Below are 25103 nucleotides of genomic sequence, written 5' to 3' on the forward strand. Positions count from 1 at the left end.
TTCAACCCCCCTGTTCCCCGCCCTCTGACTGCCCTGACCCCTATCCACACCCCAGGCCCCAACCACCCCCAAACTCCCCTGCCCTCTATCCAACTCCCCCGCCCCACTCCCTGCCCCCTGACCGCACTGCCTGGAGCACCGGTGGCTGGTGGCGCTGCAGCCGTGCTGCCCAGCGCACCAGGACAGGCAGCCGTGCCGCCCGGCTGGAGCCAGCCACGCCACCGCACAGCACAGAGCACCGGGTCAGGCCACGGCTCTGCAGCTGCGCTGCCCCAGGTGCTCACAGCCCCACTGCCTACAGCGTTGTGCCGGTGGCGCAGTGAGCTGAGGCTGCGGGGGAGGGAGAACAGAGGGGGAGGGGCTGGGGGTAGCTTCCTTGGGCCAGGACCTCAGGGGCCAGGCAGAACGGTCCTGCGGGCTGTAGTTTGCCCACCTTTGAACTAGCTACAGACAATGTGTGCCCTAGTTGAGAGAAACAGGATGTGGATTTTACAGTGAGGTTTACATTTAGGGGCAAGCCTGAGGCTGAAATTTTAGGGTTAGTATTAAGACTCAGTTGTGTTTATGGTGCAGAAAGCTGCCTCCTCTTTGGTCATTGTTTTTTAAACAATGCATTTAAATAAGAACTGGCTGCATTTAAATAAGAACTGACCCAGAGGAGGAGCTTGGAACAGCAAGGTCACTGTCAAAATCAAGATTTATTCCTGACTTTTAGCCTAATCTTTTAGCTTAACAATAGCAATGCAAATGTCAAACACTGGTCAGAACAAATTTGGGAAAAGAACACCGCACACAGTTTTTGATTTTTCTATCCTTTGTCTTGCCTGTTTTTACACTCTGAGTAACTACCCTCCAGAAGGCTTATGTTTTGACCGTAATTTAAACCATGTGCCCCTGGGATCTGACAGGTCTTCAAATAAATGACCATGGATTCTGAGGGGAGTTAGGTCTTCTGTAAACAACAAACAATGGCCTATGGGGATTCTAATGCTGAGTATGGTACGCAAAGCAATTCCTCAGCTACTACATTTTTCAGTTAACTGACACAGAAATTAGCCCTGTGCTGCTGCAAAATTTTGGCTCATTTTTAGGATTTATGAACAGTGATATAGTTAGGCATTTGATTGTTTTTGGTGCAAATGTAATTCTTCATTTGTACAGAGTAAATCATACAAATTCATAACAGCTTTAGAGATACATTCCTTTTAAATTATGTTATTGAACAATGTGTTTATGTTGGCTGGTGTATATAGCATAACACAGGGGCTCTAGGACTCTAAATGTACAATGGTTCTAGTGTTAAATTAGTTTGATGTTTTGTTGACATACAAATAATCCTGTATCATCTTTCTTTCTATTTAGGCTTTGTATCCTTTGGTAACATGCCTGCTTTGTGTCAGTCAGAAGCAATTCTTTTTAAACAGATGGCATATTTTCCTCAACAACTGCCTATCCAATCTCAAAGTTAGTATCTTATTTTCTTATTTAATACTTTGCTAGCTCACTGTATGTAGCCTGGGTCATCTTTAGTTTTACGTGATTTAGCTTTTTGATAATAGCTGAATCTATCAGTAATTTTATTTCTTAGCAATGCTTTTATAATTTAACAATACAGATTTGTCAATGAAAAAAATATTCCTATGCCTAGTCTGAATTTCTCATGTCTTTGTTAATGGAGAGTGGCTTGAACCAAACAACCCAAATATTGCATATGCATGTGAGGACAGACTAAATTGTTGGTAAAAGTTAGCCAGGAATGGAGTGGAAGAAGAAAATTGCAAAATGTTATTTTTGAACCTTTTATTTCATTCATTCTTAAACTGGAGCACTTGCTGCTAGCCTGAGGATAGCTGGCTGGTCACATGGTACTGATTCTCCTTTTTTCAATCTGAAAGTCTCATTAAAGAAACTAAAACTAAATTAAAATGTTTGTGGTACTCCTGTTTCTGTCCACCTAAACAACTGATGTTCTTTATTTATTTAGTTAAAGTGTTATTAGTTATTTAGTTTAGTGTGTTTAAATCATTCTGACATATTTGTAAATGTTTTAAATGTCTTTATTTAGTGACTGTGGCTTGAGTAATGTTAAAATTAAATATGTTGTTCATGCTAATACATGAAGCTCTGCATTAGCAAAGCTATCCTTTCATGCTCACTTATACTGTACGTTAACTGGAAAGCTGCTTGGTCAAAGTTCAGACCAATGTCATTCAGGCACATAAATCAGCAGAAGAGGGAGGGAGTTAGGTGGGACAATGAAAGCATTTCTGTGTTCTAAACAGTAAGATAAGGTGGTTTTTAGAAAGTTGTCTGTAGGCTTTACTTTATACCTTATACCACCTTAAATTTATCTCAGCTAATCAATTTTTGGATGGTTAGCAAGCATTCAAGAAACAAAGGTTTTTATGTGGGTTTTTTTGTGGGGCCTTTTTAAAACCTAATACATAGGCATAGTTTGGGAGGACATGGGGGCAGGGAGGGGGGCATTGCTCCCCAAACTGCAAGCCCTGTGCAAGTGTGGAATTTGCTTCCCCCCCCCCAACCCTGCTCAGCCCCGTTGGCCTGGCTGGAGCAACTTCCTGAACTACGCCTGTGACCTCATATGGTGGATATTATTATTTGCTTTGCATAGATATGTACTTTACAGTATTACAGACTTATCCCAACCTGCCAGAATAAAATCCCATCTGCTCCTCAGCAAACTCCCATTGACTTCTATATGGCCAAGACATCACCCTGGCAGAAATAGATAAAGTATGTGATTGTCAGGAAACTTGGGCACTTTCAGACCAGAGGGATAAAAGTTCCGGAGTCAAAGGCCATCACTGAGAATAACATGTTATAAGCTAGGAACTATAAGTAACACTCAGGCATCCCAGATGACCTCATTAGCTAGGGTAGAATGAAGTTAAAGCTGAAAAGAAGAGACGAAGCAATGGAACTGCCCATGAATAAATCCCAGATGACCACTGCAAATATTTGGATGTATTAGGGCAAAATTATAGAGGAATTTCGGAGTAATACAAATTCTGCCCTTATATTAAAAGGGAATCAAGTGGGCCTGCTGTACGTGCCACTGTGATTGCAGGGCAGAGTCTCTCAGGGTATGCCAAAACCATGCACCAACAGGTATCCTGTGCTGCTGTTTTAAAAGAAGCAACATGTTTCTCTGGTTAGCATGTGCTGCTAGTGGGGGTGGGGCTGGACAGATTCCATAGCTGGCATATCGTGACACCTCTGGAATGTGGTGCACCAACTAATTCAGTTACAGGTCTCCTCATAGCCATCTGGGGAGTGCTAGGTAGAGATACTTCGTCTTATGGCCAGCAGCTCTGCACTGCCCTGTAGCACAAAACAAACAGTAAATTGCTGTAAGGACATAGGTGAGAGATTCCCCTGATGGATCAGAATCTGGAAGTAGAGTAAATCCAGTGTAGCCAGCTGCATGCTTTTACTTGCTCCTCCTCCCCTCTGGCACAGGGGGAACTGTAGGACAAACTGTGGTTATTAAGGGTCTACTTGCTTAACTTTGAGAATGGTGAGCAGTACAACAGAGGTCAATAAAGCTTACTCATTTGCCTAAATGTTTTGCTGGATCAAGGCCAAAATTATGCTAGGTACTGAAAAGTGACTTAGGCCTTGTCTACACTGTGAAATTAGGTCTATTTTATAGAAGTCGATTTTTAGAAACCGATTTTATACAGTCGATTGCATATGTCCACACTAAGCACATTAAGTCGGTGGAGTGCATCCTCACTACCGTGGTTAGCATCGATTACAGAGTGGTGCACTGTGGGTAGCTATCGCACAGTTCCCGCAGTCTCCACTGCCCACTGGAATTCTGGGTTAAGCTCCCAATGCCTGATGGGACAAAAACATTGTTGCAGATGGTTTTGGGTACATGTCGTCAGGCTTTTCTGCAGCTCCAACAGACGCTTCATCATCTCCATTTGCTCCCCCATTAGCCTCACCATCGCGTCCTGCCTCCACTATTCACACTCACTTAATTCTTTCCTGGCCTCTGCCACTGAATGCCTCCATGCATTGCCCTTCATCCCTTCCTCCATGAAAGCAACGGCAGACAATCGTTTCACGCCTTTTCCTGGGTTACCCATGCAGACACCATAACACGGCAAGCATGGAGCCCGCTCAGCTCACAGTCACCGTACGTCTCCTGGGTGCTGCTGGCAGATGCGGTACTACATTGCTACACAGCAGCAGCTCCTTGCCTTCGCAGCTGACGGTGCAGTAGGACTGATAGCCGTTGTACGTCTCCTGGGTGCTCCTGGCAGACCTCAGTGAGGTCGACCAGGGGCGCCTCGACAGACATGGCTATTCTCCTCTTAGAGCACTGAATGGGAGCCAGAGACTCCAGGTCATTCTCTTCTTTAAGTTTCATCTCATGGAGATTCAGTCCTGCCTGGAATATTGTGCGAGCTGGAGGCTTCTGCCTCAGGTTGCTCTCCCAGCCAGCAGCACCACATGGTCGCACCTATCCCAGCCTACCCTTGCTCCCATGGCTCATGAAGCCTAGACAGTAGTAAGGAGCAGTTCAACTATAGGGTGAGCAAGTGCAGAATGGTGGTAGAATGTGCCTTTGGACGATTAAAAGCTTGCTGGCGCTGTTTGCTGATTAGGTCAGACCTCAGCGCAACCAACATTCCCATTGTTATTGCTGCTTGCTGTGTGCTCCATAATATCTGTGAGAGTAAGGGGGGGACATTTATGGCAGGGTGGGAGGTTGAGGCAAATCGCCTGGCATCCGATTTTGAACAGCCAGACACGAGGGTGATTAGAAGAGCACAACAAGGCGTGCTGCGCATCAGAGAGGCTTTGAAAACCAGTTTCATGACTGGCCAGGCTTCAGTGTGACAGCTGTGTGTGTTTCTCCTTGGTGCAAACCCGCCCCCTTTGTTGATTTTCATTCCCTGTAAGCCAACCACCCTCCCCCCTTCAAAATAAAGTACCTATTGTTTTGAAACCATGCATTCTTTCTTTATTAATTAAAAAAAAAAGAGAGATAACGGACAAGGTAGCCTGGATGGGGTCGGGGAGGAGGGAAGGACAAGGCCACATACCTTATTGTAGCCACACTAAAAATCAAACTGTTTGAATGACAGCCTTCTGTTGCTTGGGCCATCCTCTGAAGTGGAATGGCTGGGTGCCTGGAGCCTCCCCCCCCCCCCCGCATTCTTGGACCTCTGGATGAGGGGGCTATGGAACATGGGGAGGAGGGTAGGCGGTTATACAGTGGATGCAGGGGGGGTCTGTGCTCTTGTTGGCTTTTCTGCAGCTCCAACAGACGCTTCATCATCTCCATTTGCTCCCCCATTAGCCTCACCATCGCGTCCTGCCTCCGCTATTCACACTCACTTAATTCTTTCCTGGCCTCTGCCACTGAATGCCTCCATGCATTGCCCTATCAGTGCGGGAGGACTCTGTAGTTTCCGCATCGGAGTGTTGCTCTTTTAAGACTTCTGAAAGCATGCTTCACACCTCGTCCCTCTCAGATTTTGGAAGGCACTTCAGATTCCTAAACCTTGGGTCGAGTGCTGTAGCTATCTTTAGAAATCTCACATTGGTGCCTTCTTTGCATTTTGTCAGATCTGCAGTGACAGTGTTCTTAAGTCAAACAACATGTGCTGGGTCATCATGCGAGACTGCTATAACATGAAATATATGGCAGAATGCGGGTAAAACAGAGCAGGGGACATACAGTTCTCCCCCAGGGAGTTCAGTCACAAATTTTATTAATGCACTATTTTTTTTTTCAAACATCATCAACATGGAAGCATGTCCTCTGGAATGGTGGCTGAAGCATGAAGGGGCATATGAATGTTTAGCATATCTTGCATGTAAATACCTTGCAAAGCCTGCTACAAAAGTGCCATGCGAATGCCTGTTCTCATTTTCAGGTGACATTATAAATAAGAAGCAGGCAGCAGTATCTCCCATAAATGTAAACAAACTTGTTTGTCTTAGCGATTGGCTGAACAAGAAGTAGGACTGAGTGGACTTGTAGGCTCTAAAGTTTTACATTGTTTTGTTTTTGAGTGCAGTTATGGAACAAAATAAATCTACATTTGTAAGTTACACTTTCACAATAGAGATTGCACTACAGTACTTGTATGAGGTGAATTGAAAAATACTATTTATTTTAACTATCATTTTTACAATGCAAATATTTGTAATAAAAAATACAAAGTAAGCACTGTAGCTACCCAAAGGCTAAAACAACTGAGCACCGCACCAGATGAAGGGGAAACAGGAGACTTTACTGGTTCAAACTTCCAAAAAAAACCAACACAGATGTTATTCTCAGCCTCAACTGTTACCCAGTCTAACTGGTCATTCTATCTAAGTTTAAATGTTGTCATTTTTAAATGTGTGCAGTATATAATACATTTATTGGATGTATGATTAATATCAGTGCATAAAAATGGAATAACATTTGTATTATCAAAAGTCTGACAGCTTAATTGAAGATGAAATTTTTGTCTAGATTTGAATAGGATTGGTTTCCATAGTGATTCTTAATTGCACTACATCTCATCTATTTTATGCTAACACAGACACTTAGGATGTCTGAAATCTTTAATAGTATTTTAAAAGATGGGTCATTTAGAAACAAGTTTTAAAAAACTTTTAAGATTAAATTCTGTACAATGATAATGTTATATGTTTTTCTATGTGCCAGTACTATATTTGGGCATCAAGCAGCTGTGTGTTTCCACGTCTTTTTATGATGCTCAGTACAAAAGCTATAAATCTTGGCATGCACTAAGAGTGGATATGCAGCCCAAACTTCCTTTATAGGTTGTGCTCCTAGAAAGAATTAGAAGGATTTGTAGAGTTAAGACTTAACTGGCTGAAATCTATTGTTTGCTTGTGATTTTCTTCTAGAACAAGGACCCCAAAATGGCTCGAGTTGCACTGGAGTCTCTCTACAGACTACTATGGGTTTACATGATTAGAATTAAATGTGAAAGCAATACAGCTACCCAGAGGTAAAGTTTTGCAGTTGTAATTGTAACCAGGCCCCTTTGCTGTGGATGTTTCCATTGTAGAAGTCCAGTGGCTCCACTGAGTGTCCTTGACCTAGAAGAGATTCTTCTGTCAAATGTGCACAATAAAGTATTCCCTTTTGTGACATTTAACAATTTTTCTCCTGCTTTTTTCAATTACTATACCAAAAGCTTTTGCTTTTGGAAGAGCCAGAATATAAACAGACTCACTCTTTTCTTCTGGAAATAGTGGAAATTGAAAGAGAAGTGTGTTATTGGCAGGATTGTGGATGCTTGCAGCACAATAACAAAATAGCAATAACTCCAAACTTAGAAACAAAGAAATAGAGCAAGCTACTACTGCTCCTTTTAATTTGGAAACGCCTCTCCATACCTGAGGCTTTCTAAATGAGACGAAGATTTCCAGACAGAATTTGGGATGATTAAACAAGAAGATACACCTGCCACTCATCTGCAAGGAATGGAACTGTGCTAATACTTGCTTTTTTCTTTTCTTAGTCGACTTATAACCATTGTCACAACGCTATTCCCAAAAGGGTCCCGTGGTGTGGTACCAAGGGATATGCCTCTAAACATCTTTGTGAAAATTATACAGTTCATTGCACAGGTATGGAAAAGAACTGTGTCCAAGTAATGAATAATTTATTTTCCTAATAAATTATTAATAGCAGAATAAACTCGGTATTGTGTCACTTTATTCATCCCCCACTAATGATAGCCTTCTCTTAGGCAATGGTAAATTGTGGGTGTGGATTAGGCTAGAAATGATAGTGGAGTTGCACTGGTGTAAAACAAGGGAAAGTGGCAGGATCGGTTCCAGTAATGCAATTTTAATGCACCAGGGACTGACACACATAATGTTATTCGGTATTAATGGGAGATTACCACATAAATTCTGCACTCACAGTAGAAGTCTAGTCTCCTTTGTGGCTCCAGTTCAGCAAACCATCCCCATTTAGCAAAGCACTTACATGTGTGCTTAAAATTAAGCCCTTGCTTAAGTGCTTTGCTAAATGGGCTTGCACTTAAGCATATACTTAAATGCTTTGCTGAATTTTAGACGCGTTGCATCTGTGAATAGACTTTTGTTTTATAAAATAGCACATTAATACTACAATTGCTCAAGTGAAATTTAAATAATTTAAAAAAGAGACGTTCAAAGTTACTCATTTAGGTACCTAAATTAAGTGGCCAGATTTTCAAAAGTGCTCAGTACTCAGCAACTTCCATTTAGATAGTAGCTGGAATAGGAGTTGAGTTGTACTGAAAGTCTGGAACACATTGTGGGTGCTGTGCACTTTTGAAAATATGATCCTAAATAAATTTAAATAAATCCTGATGACATCCTGCTTCAATATTTCTATTGCATTTAACAAAAGAAGCAACTTCATATGATTTGTAACAATTCCTTTTTCCATTTTAGGAACGTTTAGATTTTGCAATGAAAGAAATTATCTTTGACTTTCTTTGTGTTGGAAAACCAGCAAAAGCTTTCAGTCTGAATCCAGAGGTATGACATATATGCACACTCTTTACTGAAATATGTATTTATTGCATTATGTTCAGCTTTAATTTTGATTGCTCAGAATAATTTATATTCTTCTTCAAGTGCTTGTTCATCTCAATTCCAATCAGGTGTGCATGTGCTGCATGAATGACAGCTGGAAGATTTTTCCCCTGGCAGTATCCGTAGAGTTGGCCTGGGTGCCCCCTGGAGTTGCACCTACATGGCGCCCAATATAGGGCCCTGCCAACCTGACCCTCCCTCCATTCCTTCTTACTGCCAGTGACGGCTAGCTGGAACTTCTCTTGCTCTTGCTTCTGCAAGCACCTCTAGTAGTGTCCCACTATCATTTGTATATAGTTAGATTCTTAGTTAGTAGTATTAGCAGTGTTAGCAGTTTCTCTAAGTTTCTGTTTTGAGGGTTTCAGCTAGGTTCCAGGGTTCCCCATTTCGTCCCCCAACACCAGGGTATGCCTCGGTCACCGGGGTTCAAACCGTGTGAAGTCTGTGGTAAATTGATGCCAAGGAGCAACCCGCACACTTCTTGTTTGAAGTGCCTTGGCAAGAGTCACCAAAAGGACAAGTGCTGCATTTGCAAAGGGTTTCGGCTAGGAACCCTTAAGGATCGCAAGCAGAGACTTAGAATTGTCCTCCTGGAGGCAGCCCTCTGCCCACAGTCCGACCTCAGGTCATTGGATCCCGTGCCAAGTGCGTCCTCCTCTGTGCGTGGCGCCAATGGTGAACAAGCCGGCACTAAGGAAGGAGGCTAAGGACTCCCAGCACTGAAACGGTGCTGAGCATAAGACTTCTGGTAGCCGCCAGTCTTCATCTACGTGCTCCAAAAGAAAAAGAGGCAGGAGAGACGGTGCTCTCCCACTCTTAAGCCTTAGGAGCCAGCGACAGGGAGGCCTCAGCCCATCCAGCCTAAGTTGGGCCCAGCACCTCCCAGGAGCTCATCAACTCCTGCGCTGCCAGGGGTCCAGTCGAGTCCGACCCACTACCGTTCTCCAGACCGTCAGACGGGGATATTCAACTCCCCTCCTCTCCAAAGACTTTTGAGGTGGCACAGGACCATATTCGCCTCACAGCACTGCCTTCTCCAAGGAGGGACGAGGCACTGGTCATAACCCAAGCACCTATCCCATCTAGGGGCAAGCCGGCGATGATGTCACACCGCTCCCCATCTCCGCGATGCCACTCCCTGGTGCCGGCTGCCCACGTGGGGGGACCACACCAATCCCCAGAGGCCCGGCACTGCTCATCAGCATCACCCAGTACCGCTCCTCCATGGTCTTCCTTTTTCGAGACCTCGGAGTCTGAGGCAGAGTCCTATCAGTTAGATAGGTCCAGCAGCAGGAAGTCTAGATCTTGGCGACACTGCCAGCCTCCTCCAGCACTGTGGCCACCTCAATGGCAACCACCAGCTCAGTGGCCCTTTTGGACTCCCTGGGCCTATCATCAAGCCCAGGGTCAGAGCCAGGCATTGAGATACAGGTCGGTGTTGGTCACCCCCACGCAGCAGCTGGCACCAGAAACGACGCCGGTACCTCTGCTTGCTGCTCAGGCCTCCGTGCCAATGACCATCTCGGCACCGACCTCCTTGGCACCGGCGACTGCAGCACCAGCGTTTATAGCACCCCAATGGACAAAGTGACCCTCTTGGGGCCAAGGGCACTGACTAAGGCCATGTGCTGTGCTCTCAGCCTCCTCCTCCCCAGATGAGGCCACTGTGGGCACATCAACGGGCCCCACCTTGGAAGATAGGGTCCTGCAACAGTCGTCGTGCAGGGTGGCCCAGAACTTGGGGATCCAGGCAGAGGAGCTGGTAGAGGATACTGATCTAGAGGATACAGGGTGGACATCCTTGCCCCCTCTGGGCCCTCACGCATTGCTCTGCCACTCATCAAAACTATAACTGAAACCACAAAACCACAAAAACTTTGTGGCAGACGTCAGCCTATTTGCCCCCTAAAGAGAAGAGAAAAGAGAGACGCTATTTCATCCCCTCAAGGAGATATGAGCATCTCTATTCCCACCCTACACCCGACTCCTTGGTGGTGGATGCTGCAAACCAAAGGGAGTGTCTGGGGTTTCAGGGACCCTCCCCTAAAAATTGGGAGGTGAAAAAGTGGACTTGTTCAGGAGAAAAGTCTACTCCACTGGTGGTTTGCAGCTCTGCATTTCAAACCAGCAGGCCATCATTAGTAGGTATGCCTTTAATACCTGCGAGCGATGGCCAAGTTTGCCAAGCTATTGCCACCAGACACCCACTCCTAAATTAATGCCTTGGTGGAGGAAGGCAAACTCATTTCTAGGGCCTCCTTGCAGACGGTTCTTGATGGTGCTGACGCAGCAGCCCGAACCATGGCTACGGGGATGGCCATGAGAAGGTCCTCTTGGCTCAATGTCTGTGGGCTTCCTTACCAAGTCCAAGAGACCATCCAAGACCTACCCTTTGAAGGTCAGGCCCTTTTCTCTGAAAAAACAGCCAGGAGACTGCACAGTTTAAAAAACTTGAGGGACACCCTCAACTCCCTGGGCATACACATCCCCACTACACAGCGCAGACACTTCAGGCTGCAGCCTCTTCAGCAGTTTTACCAACAAAACCGACAGGACGGTTCCTGGAAGAGGAATGGGGTGGCAGGAAAAGGCCACACCCGTCCTCAGGCCACAGCCTTAGCCAACCCGAGCCACCTTCGGGCCCCAAACCAGTCTTTTGAAGGTGTGGTTGAGGATGGCACACAAGGACAAGAACTGGACCTACCCCGCAGGCGGCAGGTACAGATGTTCCCATACCTTGATGACTGGCTCATCAAGGGCCACTCCAGATCTCAAGTGGAGGCACAAGTCGACTTCATAAGAACAACGTTTGAGGAACTGGGCCTCCTTCTGAATGAGGGGAAATCAGTGCTGTCCAGGTTTCATAGGGGAAGTACCTGAGTGAACACAAGCCAGGGCATACCTCCCGGAAGCAAGGTTTCGGTCCCTCAGCAACATCATACGAGGTCTAAGGCACTTCCCTACCACAACAGCAAGGAATTGTCTGAAACTTCTAGGACACATGGCTGCTTGTACCTTTGTGGTGCAACACACCAGCCTCAGACTCTGGCCTCTCCAATCGTGGCTAGCCTCGGTGTATTGGCCAGCTCGGGACAGTTTGGACAGGGTTGTGACTCTGCCTCGCTCAGTCCTCAATGCCCTCCAGTGGTGGCTTGACCCACAGGTAGTATGTGTGGGAGCCCATACTATCAGCCCTCAGCCTTCTCTCTCCCTAGTGACAGATGCGTCAGTTATGGGCTGGGGAGCATATTTGGGAGACCTCAGGACACAAGGCCTCTGGTCCCAGGCGGAACTTGCTTCCACGTCAACGTCAGAGAGCTGAAAGTGGTACACCTGGCGTGCCAGACTTTCTGAGCCCACTTAACAGGGAGATGTGTATCAGTTATGACAGACAACACAACGGGGATGTTTTATATCAACAAACGGCGGGGTGCACGCTCCTCTCTCCTGTGCCAGGAAGCCCTCATGCTGTGGGACTTCTACGTAGAACATTTGATATATCTGCAAGCATCGTACCTCCCTGGAGTACAAAACGAGTTGGCGGACTATCTCAGAAGGTCATTCCAAGGCCACGAGTGGTCCCTTCGTCCAGACATTGCGAACTTGGGGGCTTTCCCCAGATAAACCTCTTCACCACGCGACGCAACAGGAAGTGCCAGAAGTTCTGTTCCTTCCTGAATCACAGTCCAGGTTCCATCACGGGCGTGTTTCTTCTCCCATGGGAAGGCCATCTCCTATACGCATTTCCGCCTATCCCTCTCGTTCACAAGCTGCTCCTCAAGATTTGGAGGGCACGAGCTTTGGTGATATTGATAGCTCCAGCCTGGCCCCACCAGCACTGGTACACATCGCTCTTGGAAATGCTCCAGTCACCTTGCTGCTCTTCCCGGACTTACTAACTCATGACCACGGCCACCTCCCCCGAACCTTGAGTTGCTGCACCTCACAGCGTGGAAACTCCATGGCTGAACCTGACGGAGCTCTCTTGCTCGGACCAGGTTAGACAAGTCCTCCTTGGGAGAAGGAAGCCTTCCACAAGGGCTACCTACCTTGCCAAGTGAAAGAGATTTTCTGGTTGGCACAGCACCATTTGTTTCTGACGCTTGTCTCCATGCCACTTATATTAGACTCTCCTCCATCTCAAGCAGCAGGGGCTGTCCATGTCATCAATAAAGGTTCACTTGGCCACCATCTCTGCCTTCCACCCAGGCGCAGAGGGCCGGTCAATCTTCGTCAACCCTATGGTCAGCTGTTTCCTGAAAGGTCTCAACAAGCTATACCCGCAAGTCAGGCAGCTGGTCCCGGCCTGGGACCTCAATTTGGTCCTTTCCAAATTGATGGGGCCACCCTTCAAACCACTGGTGACTTGTTCCCTGCTTTACCTGTTGTACAAGGTGGCTTTTCTGGTAATGATAATCTCAGCCAGAAGCATGTCCAAGCTCAAGGCCCTAACATCAGAGCCCCCTTACATGATGTTCTGTAAGGACAAGGTTCAGCTGAGGCCACATCCTGTGTTCCTCCCAGAGGTTGTCTCCCAGTTTCATATCAGCCAGGACATCTTCCTCCCAGTGCTCTCTCCTAAGCCGCACTCGAGCGGCAGGGAGTAGAGGCTTCACTCATTGGACATCTGCAGAGCACTAGCCTTTGAAAGAACAAAACTGTTCCAGAAGTCCATTCAACTGTTTGTGGCTGTGGTAGACAGGATGAAAGGTCTACCAGTCTCCTCTCAATGAATTTTTTCGTGGATCATGTCCTGCATCTGAGAGTGCTACAACCTGGCAGTGGTGCCTGCCCCTCCGATCACCGCACATTCCACCAGGGTGCAGGCCTCTTCAGCCACTTTCCTGGCTCAGGTTCCTACTCAGGAAATATGCAGGGCAGCGATGTGGTCCTCCATACACACTTTCACCACACATTATGCAATCACCCAGCAGACCAGAGATGACACGGCCTTTGGCAGAGCGGTACTACAATCGGTGGACAACTCCAACCCCGCCTCCTGAACTTGGGCTTGTGAGTCACCTGATTGGAATTGACGTGAACAAGCACTCGAAGAAGAAAAAACGGTTACTCACCTTCTCGTAACTGTTGTTCTTCGAGATGTGTTGTTCATGTCCATTCCAATACCTTCCCTCCTACCCTTCTGTCGGAGTCTCCAGCAAGAAGGAACTGAGTGGGGGTCAGGTTGGCAGGACTCTATATTGGGTGCCATGTAAGCGCGACTCCAGGGGGTGCACAGGCCAACCCTATGGATACTGCTAGGGGAAAAATCTTCTGGCTGTCATGCATGCAGCGTGCACACACCTGATTGGAATGGACATGAACAACACACCTCGAAGAACAACAGTTACGAGAAGGTGAGTAACCGTTTTTTATTTTAGCCTTATTTAATACAAGATATGATGCATTGTAGGAAATATTGTTGAATGTTTGTACCACGGATTTTTTGTAATTGCCACAACTGTATGGAGTTTGCATTATAGACATAGATATATGTACTAACATTTAATGTGGTTGAGTAGAAACATTTTATTTTGTTCGAATTTTGGCAGAGGGAAATATCTCTGTAATTTAATTTATTCAGATTTGGTATAGCAAAATTTTATTTCTGAAATGTGAGCAGAGTGGTAATTATTTGACTATGCTATTCATTCATATTTTGAACTTTACAGAGAATGAATATTGGTCTGAGAGCTTTCTTGGTGATTGCTGATAGCTTGCAGCAAAAAGATGGTGAACCTCCAATGCCAGTTACTGGAGCTGTCCTTCCCTCTGGAAACACTCTAAGAGTGAAGAAAACTTACTTAAGCAAAACTCTCACAGAGGAGGAAGCTAAAATGATAGGTCAGTAAAAGGCATGTAATAATGTGCAAACTTATAATGACCAGTGAAACCATGTACAAGACTTCTAAGTGAATATGTAGAAAATTTTAATATAGTTATGTATTTAGTTGTATTTTTATTTATCATGTATTTTTAGTTAAATATATCCTTTAGACTGATTAATTCTATTTTCTTAAATTTAAGCTTATTGGGATATATTTCATGATTCACTGAGTATGTAAGTAAATAGATAAATCTTCTGAATGCTGAATATTTGTTTGTTTGTTCAGTTTCCCTGCTAGTAATTGAAATACAGTGTTTGTACTCCACATGTATTCACTAGTTTGAGAAACACCATCAGTTGTAGAGTATCTATATTTTAAGTACTGGAAGAAACTGGAAGCAAGTACTGGAAGCAAGTGCAGTATAATTCCCCACCAATGAAAAATATTTTGTGTACTATAGTATATAATCATGATAATAAAAAACTATAAAAATTTAAGGCCCAATCCTATAAACACTTACTACTAGGTATTAGTGCTAATCATATTTACTTCAATTACTATTCACATTAGTAAGCTCTGCAGCTAGTATGAAAAGTCTGCAGGATTGAATTCTTGTTATTAATTTATTTCTTGTTACTGTAGTTTTGCAGCAAAATATTTAGCACCTGCTTTAAACAGTCTGGTTTCCACTTCGTGAGGCTGCATTCGTTGTTTTTTTTATAAACAGAATTTTAATTCTGAAATGAAATGGAGAGTCAATTATTCATGTTCAATGTAATATAAAATCATGGTAGATTACTTATTCATATGTTTCCCACACTACCATGGGATTTAGAGCATATGAAGAAGTTGAATGTTGAGGTCATTTCAGAGTTCTGAACCTATGCTGGCTTTATCTGCTAAAAAGTGAAATAGCTAGAGAAAAGCAGATTAAGAAATACCTCTTGATTGGTGGTGATTTATCTAAAGTTTCCTTGGGATTCTTTGAAAAGGTCAGCCTAATAGGATAAAAGTAAGAAGTGTTATGTTTTGGGGTTTACATTTTTAATTGTGTAAATTATATCTACCTTTAAATTATCTGATTTCCATTTGCGAGTGTATCACACTATGAAGCTAATACTGTATTTAATACAAAACAGCATGACCTAATTTTTCATACCAAAAGAGTATTTTGAGAGCTAGTTCAAATCCAATTTTTGTGTTAATTTTAAGACTAGCTGCTGGCTCAGAACCTTTATTTTTGTCAGGTTTCTTTAAAGCTCTCAAAGTCTAAGAGGGTGGCTAAATATATAATAAAGCTTTTCAGGACGTGGACTAGAATTATATAAAATTCAGTTTTCATTTAAACACTTACAGTCAGATTTCAGTTACTAAGCTACTAAGGCTGTGTTAGTATCTTTTCCCATAAGTAGTCCAAATCATTGGGACTACTCTCAGAGTAAGGTACTACTCACCATGAGAAAGGGTAGCTGATCTGGCTATGAATCAGGGTGTAGTAAATTGAGGCAATAGGTTACATTATAGTTAAAACTTTGTGTTTTTTTACTTCTTGTAACATTACTAGAATAAGGCTCTCCCTTCTTCAGAATGCCTGAATCTCTATTAATATTATGTTCTTCTTTAAAAATTTAAATATATATTTTTACAGGTATGTCATTGTATTATTCTCAAGTAAGAAAAGCTGTGGACAACATACTAAGACATCTTGATAAAGAAGTCGGACGATGCATGATGCTAACTAACATACAGATGTTAAACAAGGAACCTGAAGACATGATCACGTGAGTGTTAAATGAAAGTAAAGAAAAATCCCGTATGATTGAAAAAATAACTCAAAAGGACCTTTTGCTTTATTTTTTCCAACCAGTCTCAAGTTCTGTCTTAGCTGTCATAGGGACAGAGAGTGACAAGTACAATTTGCTAATGTATACAATTAGTGCCTTTTGTGAAATCCACCATTTGTGGGTACAGCAGGACTGGTCAGTGATGTCACCCCCTCTCTTAATTAGAAAATATAGCTTTGTTTTTCTGGATTTTAGTGTTTATTTGCATGCATGTGGTAAACCGGCCAAATGACCTCAGAATTTTAGGAATGGGAAGGTAGTGTAAAAAGCACCAGTGTCCACAATGCAGGCCTATCAGCAGAGTATGTAAAGGAATGACTCAGACCACTGTTGCTAAATATTTCTGCCATCACTGAACTTCAAAATGGTGTCAGTAAATTTTGAGAACTACAGTTAATAGTAAAGAAGTTTTGAAATTTCTCGTCAATGTCCATGACTACAGTCAAAATCAAACCTTCATTACAATCCCAAGTCATCTTGTAGTGATGGCCTCGAATTTAAGAGGATTAAAAGGAGCATTTCTTCACTGGTGCATTCATAAATACATTCAGTATGAATCACTGAACAAGTTCTCTGTTGAGTGTTCCAGGGGAAAGGGATTTTTACTAGATACAGAGCAATCTGAGGTGTCATGTGATGAAGGAAAGCGGGCAGCTGCTTGCAGAAAACTGCCTTGATGGAAAGAGGAGCCAGATCATTGGACAGACATTGCCCATCCTTGTTGTGGGAGGGACAGAGCGAGTTGTTGTACAATCAGAGAGCCAGCCCTTTAAAGGAGGCTTGCCCCTTGTAGAGAATGAGACCATTGGAGAGATATGGTAGTAGAGAGGCAGCTGGACTGTTGTGGATTTTTGATAGGTTTGTCAGACAAAATGGCCAACTTACCAGCAGTACAGCGAATACCCAGTCAACTCCACTAATTGGCTGAAATCCAGCCGTTGTTACGGCTGTGAATAACCTTTGTGTTGTAACTGCCTTTCCTCTGTTCTCCTTTGTTGGTTCCCATTGCTCTGTTAGTCTAAATTAGATTGTAAGCTCTTTGGCTCAGGAACTCTGTCATCTTTTATTTCTATTAAACATCATGCACACCAATGTTACTATGTAAATAATAATAATGCTATTTCAGCATCAAAGTGTTATGCTTGGTGCTCATACCCATAATGCTCATCAGTGCTCACAGCTATTTCAGAGCATTTTGGGTGTCCAAGCTTTTTAGGAAAAATTAATGGTCATGACACACCCCTTTTTTTCAGCTCAGGCAGACATACCATGTCTCTTGTTAAGAGGGAAAAAAGGGGGAAGATGGTTTGAGTCCCTGCCATGCTAGTCATGGGAGCCCCAAACCCTCTTTCTCCGCTCTTTTAAAGAATGCCTCCTTTAAATCCTTAACTAATCCATTTTATCTGATCACCATATCCATTCCCTATGAAGTACCTGCACTGGACATCTGCCGCAAGGAGGTACCAGTAATTTGCTTGGCTGCCTCCCCCCCATACTTAGCCAGGTATTTACTGACGCCTTCTTTAACGTCAGCCAAAAATAGATCAGCTCCCCAATCAGATAGGTGGACCCCATCCTCCCTGAATAACTCTGGTACCCCTGTTCACAGGTCTCCTAGCCTTGTCGATCTGCAGGGGCTTCATTGCTCCACACCCTGCATCAGACCAAATAATTTTTACTCCTTGGAAAATGTATAGGATCCGTACCAAGTCCCTCTTGTTTCTGAACATCAAGTCTACCCCTTTACACTTTCCCAAATCATTTTCCCCAAGGTGAACTACAGTCACACTTGGTGACTGCTGTTGGGTCACCAGAGTATACAAGGGGCATCCACTGGTGCCATATCATGCCTCTCCTGCCATGCTATCTCTGGATTGGTTCACCACTGAGGCCGAGCTGTGAACCTCCTGTCAACCTGGAAGCCAGCCTGGGCACTGTATACACAATATTGTGCCCACAGATCCATACCTGTTGTGTTCATTCCCTCTGGGGCACCTGGCATTGGCCACTGTCAGAAGACAAGATAATGGGCTAGATGGACCTTTAGTCTGACCCAGTATGGCTGCTCTTATGTTCGCCACTGGCTGCCTGACTTGTCTGCAATTGTCTGAAATGGAAACATAAGCAACATTATTTCTAATTCCCAACCTAGGGTTTCACCTGCATCCTGTATGCATTAGAATGCCAACGCCCAATTGCCTGAATTGCCTTGGCCCCCAGACCCAGCTGCGCCATCGCTGTAGCCACCCTGACCTGAAATGAATAGGAAACAAATTTATGAGCTAGAAGTCCCATGTCATCAGCCCCCATCTTAAAATGGTAACAAACCAGTATGTTGTGAGGGGGCTTCCATCACTATGAATAAAGAGGGTCCCATCTTTAATTGGTCTTATTGCAATATATGCCCTCATGGCCCCCACAGGGCAGATTCTCACCTCGTCACCTTCCTACAGTATAATGGGTTGACCCCGGCCTCCCAAATCTATCTTTGACATCCTCAATGTTAAGATAACTAATCATCCTCACAATGTAAATGCCTCGATTCCAAAGCCCTTCCCAAAGTGTCCGTCCATGGCCCAGGCACTAATTTGCTGATCCTAAAAGCCCCCCAGAATTATACCAGGAACGCCACCTGGACCAAGGTTGCCTCTCGTCCACAATGACATATGAGATCAGGAATTTGCACCAAATCCTTAAGTGTATTAACAGTGATGGGGTGATGTGGGTCGTCTTTGGGGCCAGTGCTTCATGACCACCCCACTATAAACCTCCCAACTGAAATCCTGCCACAAGCATCTTGGTAACCATTCAGCCTACTGACAAATGAAAGTCCCAATAGGAAAGTGGAGATGGCTGACACCAGCCCCTGGCTTGCCAGCTACACCATGTACTGAAGTACCCAGTCCTCCAGGATTGGCCAAAGTGTGGACAGGCCCACCTCCTCCCGAAACTGAACAAAATCATTAAAACATCTCTCACAGTTCCTAAATGTTTGCAGAGCCGCTGATTGCTCGAGCCCTGCAAATCTGTGGGTATCCGCTTTATATTTGCAGATCGCTGATGGATGCATATCCAAATTTTATATCTAGATCCCTGCAAATATGCGGATATCCACTTATATCCCTGGATATCCACATCCACGGACCATCTTTGTAGATCGCTTCAGATGCAGACACAAATTTTGCATCTGCGCAGGGGGTCTACCAATCTCTGCACTACACTCAAAGCCATCATATGCCAAAGTTGCATATACACATTCTTTTACAATTACTGTAATAATTTTTGTAGACTTAAAAAAAATCCTTTCTAGTCTGCTTTAATTTCCCACCCTCAACATGTAAACACTGTCCTTCCAGCTGAAAACAGGTGGAAGCAACTTCGTCCAGAATTCATCATATGAGTTCCTGAATCAATCAAAGAGATCACTGCAGAGCCATGTCAGCCATTCCTTAGTAAAATATTGCATGCTATGTCCACAGAACCCTCACTAGCCCAGATAATGTCTGAACATGAAGGCTTGTCAGATTAGGATCCTCCCATAGGAGTGCTCTGAACAGTTGCTAAACTACTGGAACAACCTAGAGACATAATATTTATAAATATTTTCACATCTACCATTATAAAGGTTTCTTCCTGAACTGTTAGCTCACAAGCTTCCACTCAACGCACAAACTATTAGCCCTAGTGACTGCTAGCAAAGAATTCTTTACTAATTAAATGTCTAATACTGAACCTGCTTTGTCTACCTAGAAGCCCTGCAAATTTTATCTTGTAGTGGTATCAGTATTAATGAAGTACTAGGACAGATCACCAGATTGTTAAGTTCTCAGATGAAAAGTTATAATTTAGAGATAATAACAATGCCTAGCTCTTACATCATGCTTTTCATTAGTGGATCTTAACGCACTTCACAAGTAAATGCAGAACTTCATAATGGGAGTCTATTCAAATAAGATACGCTTTAAGATACAGATACTATTAAGTTTCAGAGTAGCAGCCGTGTTAGTCTGTATTCGTAAAAAGAAAAGGAGTACTTGTGGCACCTTAGAGATCAACCAATTTATTTGAGCATAAGCTTTCATGAGCTACAGCAAGTAATTCATCAGGAAAAATAATATTCATGCATTATACAGTGGAAGCAGAGTACATTGAACATTCATTTGGACTTGTTATATTTTTGACAGTCCAAATTCAAGCTGATAAATGTATGAAAGTGTGCTGAGCAATCATGGCTGCCAAGTAGGGCCACAAAACTACCATTAAATTCACATCTTCATATTATAATAAGTATAGGCTCTGTTTGTACCTGTAACATTAATAGTTTCAAGAATGCATTAAAATGGTGATGTTCTCTAGTCTCGTTTCAGTGTTTCTAAATGAATGCCATCTGTGTTATTTATCATGAGAATAAGATATCCAAATTTAATACCCTATGTAGTCTAGAGAGGGTAGTGGACTGGGACTCAGGAGAGCTGGGTTCTATGACTTTGGGAAAGTCTCATCAATTCTCTGTGCCTTGGTTTCCCCTCCCATCCTTTGTCTATTTAGACTGTAAGATTTTCAAGACAGAGTCTCTCCCTTACTATACATTTTTGTAGAGTACCTACCACAGTGGGGTACTGATCTTGGCTGGGGCCTCCAGGTCCTACTGCAATACAAATAATTAATTGTGTGAAAGACTATGTCTGTTAAAATATTGTACTTTGGTTAGCTTATTTATATGGGTAATTAATGCCAGATAGCCAAATAGCAGAAGATTTGGTAAAAATAGTCAAATTAATGATCATTTTTTGGAGACTATAGGAAGGATTTCCACTCTACTTCTGCATTCTCACAGAAATATTTGTAATGATCATAGGAAGTGGCACAACTAGAACCCATACTTGTTGCAATATCTGTCATTAAGATAATCATTGGTTGAAAGCCTGCTTTTAAGAAATTTCAAGATTTTGGCCCTGGCCTCGGTTCTGACAGAGCTTTATGCTCACCCAATCCTCAGGGCTGCCAGGAAGCGGTTTGGCCATTGCACAGTTTAGAGCAGACTTAGGGTTGCTATAAATTGTGCCAGCCCGTAACAGCCTTCAAGAGGTTTTTACATCATCTGGGGATCAACACAGGTGCTCTGGCCGCTGGCTGGGCCGCCCCTTCTCTCCCCACTTCCAAATTCCTAAGTGCTCTGCGGGTGGTGTGAGATGTCCTCCTTGCCAGTGCCATAGAGAGGGCCAGAATCTGGTGCTTTAATCTGTGTATTATGTTGATCTTCTTAAATACTGTACTGTGAATTGGTAAATGATACGTTTTACAGTAAGTCCACAAAAATAAGCAAATGTTTTGGTAGTCATGTCTCCAAGAACAGCTAAAGCCAGTCATTTATTTCAGAGAAGTTTCCTTGTTGTTATATTGTTAGTGCTTAGATTTTTTGCCAAGATCCTTACCAGTGGTCTGGCACTCAAGCAGATACATTTTTTTTAGATGTTTCATATCTCTTCCAAAACATTTTAGCAAAACTATAGATCCTTGAATATGTTTATTTCTCAAGTTTGGTCAGCTTCCGATGATCCATACTTTCTGTTTCAAATTTTCAGTGGTGAGAGAAAACCGAAAATCGATCTTTTCAGAACATGTGTTGCTGCTATTCCTCGATTGCTTCCTGATGGAATGTCAAAACTTGAGCTGATTGACTTGCTGGCAAGGTAAGTGTGTAAACACTGAAAAGATTGATCAGCAGGAATAGAATGAAACTGAGCACCAGTCTGTGTAATTATTTCTTAGAGGCACATAGATGTGCAAACTAATGTGTTATTAAAGTTTAAGATTCAACTGACCTGAGCAGCATTATGACCGAGGAGACATTATACCTAAGACCCCAAATGTGATACAGAAACAAATGTACTTTCTTAAGATGTTTTTCACGCTGTGATTCAGCACATAGATTCACCCCCTTGGTAGCACTTTGAAAACAAACTGTTCTTTTGTAATATGAAGAATAAATAATTCTCACTATTTTTACCATAATCGTATGTTAAACAAGAGAAGAGAGGATTCATTTTTACAGTAATGGGAAAACCAACTTTTAAAATTCAGTTTTGGATTATGAATCCTACACATCAACTTGGCAAAACATAATGTACTAGAGATGGTGTGTTTTCACATTCTTCTTACTAGTACATCATAACTAGACTTAGCAGAATTTGATTTTTATTTTTTTGTCATTTTGACAGATAATATCAATGTTTATTTTCTAAGCATTTTCTTCAATTTTTATTCGTTTCCATTTTCACAGTTATGTAGGGGTTTCAAACAATGAGGTGTCAGACAATAATTGTCTAATGACAGTAGAAGTTAAAATTCAAAAAGTTAAAGCTTTATAAACTGTTAAAACACAAATTGTCAACATCACGTCAAAATATACAAAATAAATATCCTTAAATCAAACTCTAATAAGTTCTCAAGCAGCGTTTTTCTTACTTTGCCTATCTGTAAATTTCTATTATTATTGTTGGAAATATTTTACATTATTTTTTGAGTGTACAGTGAAATTGACATTTACCAATAAAAATCTAATCTTTCCAAGCCTAATCATAATTATTTTGAATTAAAAGAGAAAAAATAGAGAGGTAGGAGTGCTTGGGTCTCCCTATCTCCCAGAGCTGGGGTCCTTACCTCTGATTTGTCTGGATACAGTATCACTATCATGAAGGAGAGGGATTAAGGCACGGCATCTATACAATGGAGGTGGGCTCGTAGATGTCATAGCAGTGGCACAGTCCAAGTCTGAGAAGATTCAGTTGTACGACAGTTATGATAAGAGATGATGGTAGCAAAGAACTTTCAGCACAGAACTTTCACCTTTGCCATTATATCTCAATTCTGGTGTCAGGGTGCCTTTGCTAAATGATTTCAACATATTCCTCTTAAAATGGAATTATTATTGGATTACAGTGACAAAGCAAGTCATTGTGGCCACCATTATTATCAGATAAGTGTCCAACCAATTTGGGCCACATCCTAGGTTGTGTCTAAACTGTACAGGGTGGAATCTCGGGGTTAGAGGTTTAAAGAGGTTGAAACTGTGCTGTGGTACCAGCTTCCATGTGGGATAATGGATGTGGGGCCCATGCTTAATATTTTAGTAGCTTAGTAATGACTTGTCAGCACATGCACTCAATCACCATTCTTTGATGGGCCTATGGCAGTTGTTGCTTCCTTGAAAGGCAACTAGGGAGTAACATGAGAGTCTTATCTCGATGGAAGTTTATGAACTACTCCAGTGACCTTTAACCTAGAGACACAAAATTGTTTTTACATCTTTATCAGAATAAAGTGCATTCACTATAAAACAATGAAAGTTTTCCCAGTCTCAACTCAAATATGGCCTATTTCCCTCACACCAGTCTTCTCTTGCCACCCATGCTGCATCACAAGGGCTCCGACTTTACTGGTCTGGAGATGCTGCATAATATGTTACAATATTTTCTCACTTCAGGTTCAGGACTCATCACATTTTGTGACTAAAATCCATACCAGAATCTAACGTTTTGGGGATTCAACCTTTCCTAACTATAATCCTTTTGAAAAAAGCAATCCAGAGTCCTGGGCCACCTTTCAGTAGTGGTCTGTGTGAGCTCTGATGTTTGGACAAAAAGCTATTAATGTGTTTTTCTTTCTCAAGATTAAACAACATCTCTGGTTTAACAGATTCTTTTAGTTTGAATTTTCATCCTTAGAACAGATGTGTCTTTTGGCAAATCCCAGAAAGAATCTGTAACTCAAAAACTAGATTTTCTTCCAAGACAGCTGTATTCAAATTACGAGCAGCAAAGCAGATGTCAAGCTCATATTCTGCCTTTTGCTGCCCACTGGATCCATTCATTACAAATCCCCAAGGTAGGTTTTAGATTTAAGAGTCTGAAGTGAAAACAAGTGGCTTTACTGGCTTTGATGATCTTTCTTGCTCAGTAAGAATTGTGAGAAACCAAAGTACTTACTACCACCAATATACTACAGGATGACTTGTCTTTATATTTTCTTGACATCACCTGGTCTGCTTCATCCTAAAAACGACTTTGCCAAGCCCAATTATTTACCAGAAAGAGTTCTTCTCATAAAGTCCTATATCTGAGTAATAAGGAGAAATTCTTAATGCAGCCATGGTAACTCTTCAAATTCATGTCCTTTCTACTGACTCCACTGTCATAGTATTACAGAGCTATGGTTTTATACTAGGTTTATTTCTAATCTCTGTTGATAATATTGTCCAATGCATTTATACAGTAACTTGAGCTTGGAGGCAGTTTTAGTCTGTGTTTTATTTTCCACTACCTCCATGTGTCAGTTAGGCCTGGTCTACACTGGGGAGGGGGGGATCGACCTAAGATACATAACTTCAGCTACGAGAATAGTGTAGCTGAAGTCTATGTATCTTAGGTCGACTTACCTCGCATCCTCATGGCACAGCGTCGACTGCCGCCGCTCCCCCGTCGACTCTGCTTCCACCTCTTGCCACGGTGGAATACAGGAGTGGACAGCAGAGCGATCGGGGATCGATTTATCACGTCTACACTAGATGCAATAAATCGATCCCTGATAGATCGATCATTACTCGCTGATCCAGCAGGTAGTGTAGACGTACCCTTAGAAGGAGTCATTTCATGAATGACTCAGTCATAATCTGAGTTTATTGCTTGGTTTTGTGATCTTTAGTGTCCAGAGGCGAAGGTGATAAATTGCCTTCCTTTAGTGTCAGAGAAATACAGTAATTCCCAATTTGTTAAGAATTTCATGTGGATATGTCACAAGTTATACCTATAGTGGTGAGGGTGAGCACCTCTCTCATCCC

General features: G+C 42.9%; 1 protein-coding gene across 2 annotated transcripts in view; it reads left to right on the forward strand.

Moving 5' to 3' along the window:
- The window catches only part of FRY (FRY microtubule binding protein), a 291284-nt gene that overhangs the window by 122060 nt on the left and 144121 nt on the right, over positions 1 to 25103 (forward strand). For both annotated transcript variants that reach the window (XM_077810042.1, XM_077810035.1), the window contains exons 11-17: positions 1363 to 1464; positions 6904 to 7007; positions 7524 to 7632; positions 8449 to 8535; positions 14265 to 14436; positions 16069 to 16201; positions 21850 to 21957. In XM_077810042.1, the coding sequence (XP_077666168.1) occupies positions 1363 to 1464; positions 6904 to 7007; positions 7524 to 7632; positions 8449 to 8535; positions 14265 to 14436; positions 16069 to 16201; positions 21850 to 21957 (815 nt within the window). The remainder of the gene's footprint in view (positions 1 to 1362; positions 1465 to 6903; positions 7008 to 7523; positions 7633 to 8448; positions 8536 to 14264; positions 14437 to 16068; positions 16202 to 21849; positions 21958 to 25103) is intronic.

Source organism: Eretmochelys imbricata, chromosome 1, assembly GCF_965152235.1.
Source record: "Eretmochelys imbricata isolate rEreImb1 chromosome 1, rEreImb1.hap1, whole genome shotgun sequence".
In the NCBI taxonomy this organism is placed as follows: Eukaryota; Metazoa; Chordata; order Testudines; family Cheloniidae; genus Eretmochelys; species Eretmochelys imbricata.